The 6,487-nt window shown below is 40.2% G+C and overlaps 1 protein-coding gene across 2 annotated transcripts in view; it reads right to left on the bottom strand.

The window, feature by feature from the left end:
* Positions 1 to 404: 404 nt before the first annotated feature.
* Positions 405 to 6,487, bottom strand: part of tmem168a (transmembrane protein 168a) — a 13,853-nt gene continuing 7,770 nt past the window's right edge. For both annotated transcript variants that reach the window (XM_085386862.1, XM_085386863.1), the window contains exons 5-6: positions 4,133 to 4,410; positions 405 to 1,716 (exon numbers count right to left, since the gene is read on the bottom strand). In XM_085386862.1, the coding sequence (XP_085242988.1) occupies positions 1,166 to 1,716; positions 4,133 to 4,410 (829 nt within the window). In that variant the 3' untranslated portion in view covers positions 405 to 1,165. The remainder of the gene's footprint in view (positions 1,717 to 4,132; positions 4,411 to 6,487) is intronic.

Below are 6,487 nucleotides of genomic sequence, written 5' to 3'. Positions count from 1 at the left end.
AGTAAAAGGCTTTAGAAAGAGAGCTCCATCAGTTCACAGAGTTTATGTAAAAGGAAGGCGAGGATCCACATCAGAGCCTGTATATAAAAGATGGACTTTGCTTCTTTATCTAGATGGTGACGACAAAAGGGAAGAGCACATCATGACTCTTCTGTTTTTGGTTTTTTTTAATGGTATCTCATAAAAATCTATGAGAAAATAGCCCTTCCTTGTTCCATGACCTCAGTAAACACTTTCTTGCTGAGCTCCCATTTCTTGGTCTAAATCACCAGAAACTCAACAGAAGTGTAGGCTTCACATCCAGATGTCAGTAACCACTATGTGTTTATGTCCATCTTTTATAAGCAGTCTACAGCCTATTTAGTGTAGATAACATAAAAAAAATAAGACTCAATATTATAAACGATTCGAAATTTATCTTTAAGGCACTTTATCATACATAAAATGGCCCACCGTAACAAAAGAAAAATGTGAAAACCCTTCCAAAGATACAGAAACCATATTCAAAGTTTTTGTATGCAATTAATAACAGAGACAATAAAATAAGATAACAATTAAAATAAGCATAAAGTAAGAAAAGTGCCAAGTAAGATGAGAGTTTTCTGTTCTTAGACCTCGTCCTAATTAATTAAACTACAATCATACCTCAGTACTCTTTATTTCAATTTAATTTACTGGGATTGTTAAGTTTAATATTCTTTTGGGCTCAGAAATCCAATATTGACTTTTTGTGATGTACTTGGCACAATATCTTGAATCACTGCAAATAAACATTTTTCAAAAATAAACGTAAGGAATCTGGTGCTGACTGAAGGCCAACCTTTATATCATTTATAGTATTTTAGACTAAAATAAAATATGATTGTATAGATATTATAACTGGTATGCAGCACAAGTTTTTTTTTATTTTTATACAAACATCTTATACCCAGCTGCTACATCCTGATTCAAAATTGAACTGGTTAATTCATGAAAGGCCCAACTCCACAATTCCAAATTTCAAGTCCAAAACTAGAAACTAAATTTGCATCATACTTTGGGATTTGTAAAGCAAGAACTGGCAAAAACAATAAAAATGCTCCCCTGTAACAAGACAAAAAAGTTTCTTGGAGTTGGACCCTTTATGAATTTACTGATTCAGCTATCTGACAACTTCCCCTTTTATCTATGAGTGCACCAGTTTAATGCCTTGCCCAGTGTCCAAAACAGCTGGTGGGAACCAGGCTAGTTTACACCTCCTGAAGCAGCGCAGACATGTGCTACATAACCAAAACAGGTGAAGGCCACAGCACCAGTTGGACAGGTGCACCATGGGGTATGTAGCCTTAGGAAAGTGGGTCTTCCAGTGCTTGGCTACATCACTTCCAGTGGGAAGATGGAGTGTGTAGTCGCTCCAGCGTTTGGACACACTGTAGACAGCTCTCACGGTCCGCCCTTTTTCAGACCACTGGGTGTCGCTGGCTGGGTTGCAGTTGAACTCCACCCACTCAGAAGTGAATTCCCCGAGCAAGGGGATATCTCCAGCCTCGGGGTCCACCATGGTGGCTGACAGCTCAGCCCCCTGCACGGCTACATAAATGCCCTCCACCCTGCGCACTTCCTTGACCCAAGGGAGGGAGTATTCGGTGTCCAGGACCACAATGAGACGGGAACAGTGGCCGGCGTTCTTCTCCTTCCACAGCTCCAGCAACTGGGCCAGATGGAAACTCTCACCTCCTACAGTTACAGGAGATTAGATAGTAAGAAGGAGAAAGAAAGAACAGCGCGTACTGGGAATCTATCCTATGACTAGTTTGATTTACCAAACTCTCTGAGAGAGAAACAGTGAAGGTCAGCGAGCTGCTATTCACTTAGTTCCATGTTCAAGGACAATTCATTGGGACATATGGCCATAGATGGACATGGCAGCTTGGCAGGGATCGAATCTGTCAACTATTACTCAAGGGACTGTCTTTAAAATCCCCTGTCATCCCGGCAACAGACACAACGACAAAAACAACCTTAATAGACTGTATATTTATATTTAGTATATTTTGGCAGAGAACAAACATTGAAGGTCTGTTGCCAAATTATTTCTGTTATTCCTAACATCAGTGCTAGGTAAGTAAATAAATAAATAAATAAATGAGGCTGAGAAAAATAAAATGAAATCCATTTATGGATACAAAGCAGCTTTGCCACATACTGCTTTATATTTAGAAGGGAAAATGGGCTTTTATTCACATATCTAAAACATCAAGCATGAGCCAATTTGGAGAATCTGCTGCACAGCTAAATTTGTATATATGCATCCAGTGTCATCGACAGAGAACTTCCAGACTATTTTGAGGAATCCCAGTGTGGACAACACTGCATCAGTGGGTCGTAATAACCAGAGGGATCCTTTATTTGATTTGAATTTCAGTCGAAGCAACCCCACTTTTTCAAACATGTCTCCAGTTATCCCCTGAGCATGCCACTGAAAACGACCCTTCAGGATTGTGACTAAGGGGAAGTGATTATGCTTTCGGTGGGGATTTTTTTTTCTTTTTTTACTATTTGCAGCAGCACGCAGAGATAATACGTCAAGTAATCACTGAAGAGCTGGAGCTGACACTGTGTTGACCTGCTGTGATTCTCATTTCTGCTGAGGGAACGCTCATGTCACAGTAGACTCTCTGTAACTTTCACAGAATCGTCTCTACTGGAGCCAAACTTCTGTGCCGAGTCCTTCATAGCAATTTCAACTCTTTACGCTTGCTTGTCTGATTCCTTGTAAATCAGTCTGATTGACTGAGAGAATGGGAAAATGAAAGGAATGGAAATTAGACTGTAATGCAAATGAGACTGCAGTCAGAATACAATATCTACCTAATGCTATCTGAAACAACAGCTCTGTAGTCACTTCTACTTCTGTGTTGATTTTTTTTCCTGTATTTTAACTGATTTACATCTTCGTCAATTATGTGTGCTTAGATGTTAAAACTGCCCGACAGCTTTGAAGAGAGAAAGCTGATATGCAACTTATGATGCACCTAAAATTTGATTTGTGAGGACTGAATGTGTCAAGTTTAATCTTCTTTCAGTTTCCAAAAAAGGAAATAAGCAGCAGAGATGTCTGAGAAGGCCAAAACAAGCGATTCTTTTGTTCTACAAAAAGCTTCAAGTTAATGTACAAACCATTTGATCTCATCTAATTTAATGAATTAATAGAGTCTGAACATGTAATGTTTAATAATAAATCAGAATATCTACAAAGAAAGGATCGTTCTCTCTTGAAATGTTGACCTAGGAATTCTCCTATATAACATGGTGGATCCCAATGTTTTTCTTAATTCACATTAGTCTCTTCTGGATCACACTTATGCCATGCTTGCTTGGTAACTAATCAGTAAATCTTCTGTAACAACTCCCAAAGGCTCATCTTCTCATGCTCCTATATCTTGTGGGGTCTGTTTTGGGTCCCCTTTATATATCATTAGCACAGTAGTCCTTGAGGAAAAACACTGAGCTAGTTTTCACTGCTACCTGCCACTTGAGGTCTTGTCTGACTGAAGCTAGGAACTGGATGTCCAAAAACTTTCTAAATGATTTACTGAACGACTATAAAACTGAAATAATTATAACTTCCCCCACCTCCCCCACCTAGCACTAGCAACACCATTGGACTTTCATTTAGTCTGAGACATCAGAAAAAGATGTCTTCAGAGAAGCTTGCAACCTAGGGGTAAACGCAGACTCCATGTTCTTTTGATAGATATCAAGCTGCCTAACTCTCTCCAGTTTCTTTATCAGTTTTTAAATGTTCATTTATCAGTAATTATGAATTCCGATACCAATATATCTGAAAATAGCCAAATATATCAGTGCTCCGATGCATTGGGACTCTGGATATATTGGTTAGGCTCTATTAATTATGTATTCTCTTTGCTGAATGGTGTTTAAATATCCCCTGGATTTATATACTGAAATATCTGTAGTTGTAGCTGGTGAAGTTGAAGCTGTATACTTACGTGGATGCATTCTTTTTATTTGCCTCACTAGTACATTTAGGAATTAAATGAATGTGAATGGACTATGAAGTATGACCACTTTCCAAGACTTAAAAACATTGAAAAATAAAGCAATAACAACATGGATCTGTGGCCTTCACCTGACAGAGCCCAGGAGCCGGAGCCTTTGTGCGTGTGCCCACTGTAGAATATCAAATAGGTGTCATGTCGTGGTCCGTCTGCCGTACGAAGCTCCAGAAAGTTGCGCAACTTTGTAAGTACAGCCTCCAGGGTGACACCGCTAGTAGAGTAGTCACAGCCGAATGTCTGAATCATGTGGTGGGAGAAGAGGCGCTGGATGTTGTTCAGCATGCCTGTGGAGCGCAGATTCAATAGCTCCACCTGCTCAGGTGGTAAGAGAGTGGGCTGGCCACCAGCGCTGGGTGAAAGAGAAAGGCTGTGAGAAAAGACTTGTTGATGTTTATCTTTTTTGTCTACTCAGAGGGAGGCTCAAGTTAGGTGGCTTGTCAGCAGAAGGGGAGGGTGGTGGGGGGTGGTGTGTACTTATTTATTTATCTACTTTCTGAGTGAGAAGTTGATAGATTGACATACCAGGGTGGAGTAGCTGTCTCCCTTGTTGGGGAGAGAGGAGACAGAGAAGAGAGGATAAGAGGAGATGGGGGAATAGGAGATGCAAAAAGTACCAGCGAGGGATCGCTACTGGAGGAAATGACATTAGCCTCAAGGATGAGAAGGAAATAAAGAATGAAAGCAAATAAAAAAGTAGCAAAAAATGAGATGGTACAAAGGAGAACAGAGTAGGATGACAAAAACAGGTTAAATATATACTCATACTCAATTTATAAAAGCACCATTCTTACTCTTAAGGGCGATTTTCCAAACACAATTTCATAACACGTTATTAACTAGGGATTAAATCAATATCAAATAAGTCATATCACTCCCTCTGCCATGTGATTACTAATTCGCTCCTGCCAAGCATGTTTTCACTGAATCATGAAAGAGCTCTGAACAGGTTCCCCCACGAATATGACTTACCAGAGTAATTATAAATAAAGTGACCAAAGTTGCTTCCCTAAATGAAGGAGTTTGTTCACACGTAGGGGGAGATTGAAGGGGCAGATTGGCACAGATGCAGTGCCGTTCTGTTGTTGTGAAGTGAGAGCGAAACTAACAATTTACTGGAGTATCTACTTTCCTACCCTCACTTACAACCATAAGGTCTGGGTAGTGAAACAAAGAGATTGTGGATGTAAGAGGTGGAAATGAGCTTCCTCCATACCTCAAGGGGGCCACAGGGAAGAAGCAGGATACATGGATCATTTCTTGGCTTGCTTGGGAATACGTCTGTGTTGTCTCAGAAGACGTATAGGATGTGGCTGCAGGTGGGGTCTCTGCCCCAGATAATTGGCAGAAAATGGGTGGATAGATGGACCAGAATACCATACTGGTAGACGGATATCTGGCAGTGTAATTTCATAGGATCTCTCTATTGTATATCAATATTGTGGGCAGCTTATTGCACTACTTTTGTTACTAGCACTGTTAAATGCAGTACAACATACATTATTTTTACTTCCATTGGAGAAAATAATTTTTTCATAACAAATTTATTTGGAAAATCATTGTGTCTTTTTGGAGGATTCCATGTGTATACCTACGGACGAGGTAATTTTATAAAAGTGAGAGTGGATACAGGTTACAGAAAGTAAGCTGTGAAACACAGAGAAAGAATCCATATACCTATGAAACAGCTTTCTACAGTGTCTGCGGGCTCGAAGTTATTCAAAAAGTCATAAGTCATTCTTGCAAACACCTGCATACATCAGCCATCATATTATGCCGCGTGCCCACGCTTTCCCCTTTAACCTGCCAAGGGGAAGTTTATCGAATAAACGCCTGAAGAGTGATGCTTTTGTTTTTACAGCTATGAGACAAATAAATGGATGTTATCGGTTGACAGCGAGGCAGTACTCCTGTCCTCAAAGGAAGTTCGATGAACAATTACCTTAATGATGATAACAATTGAGGCTAGCTATAAAAACACACTACACCTGATCAGAAAATGCAGAAAATGCAACCTGAGCATGACTTTGTGAGCTCATCATTTCCCCCAAACCCATCTAATCTTTTTAGATCTCATGACGCCCAGGAGAGTAAGGGCCTGTGGTTTGAGATTCCAACCACATCTTCCCCTGTGACACTCTCTCTTTCATCCTTAAAAAAAATCCAATCCTTTCCTCCGTAGCCCTTTCACAGCTTCACCTCTCCCTCCCCTTTCTTTGCTATCTCTGTCCATTTTTTTCCCTTTTAACCACCACCTTCTATCAAAGTTAACAACATCACCCCTCCTCTTTTGTTTATCTTCCTGTTGTTTCACCATTGCTGTTGTTGCATGTGTGCCTCGGCTTTTCACCCATATCTCGGTAATCTCCCAGAGGGAATCTTGTCATTGTGAAAACATGATCTGCAGCCATCAAACAGTCGATTATACT

This window comes from Rhamphochromis longiceps, linkage group LG17 (genome assembly GCF_057381845.1).
Source record: "Rhamphochromis longiceps isolate RC_006_pf linkage group LG17, R_longiceps_female_GT1.1, whole genome shotgun sequence".
Taxonomy (NCBI): domain Eukaryota; kingdom Metazoa; phylum Chordata; class Actinopteri; order Cichliformes; family Cichlidae; genus Rhamphochromis; species Rhamphochromis longiceps.
The sequence above is the reverse complement of the archived record's forward strand: the minus strand, read 5'-3'. Positions and strand labels throughout refer to the sequence as shown.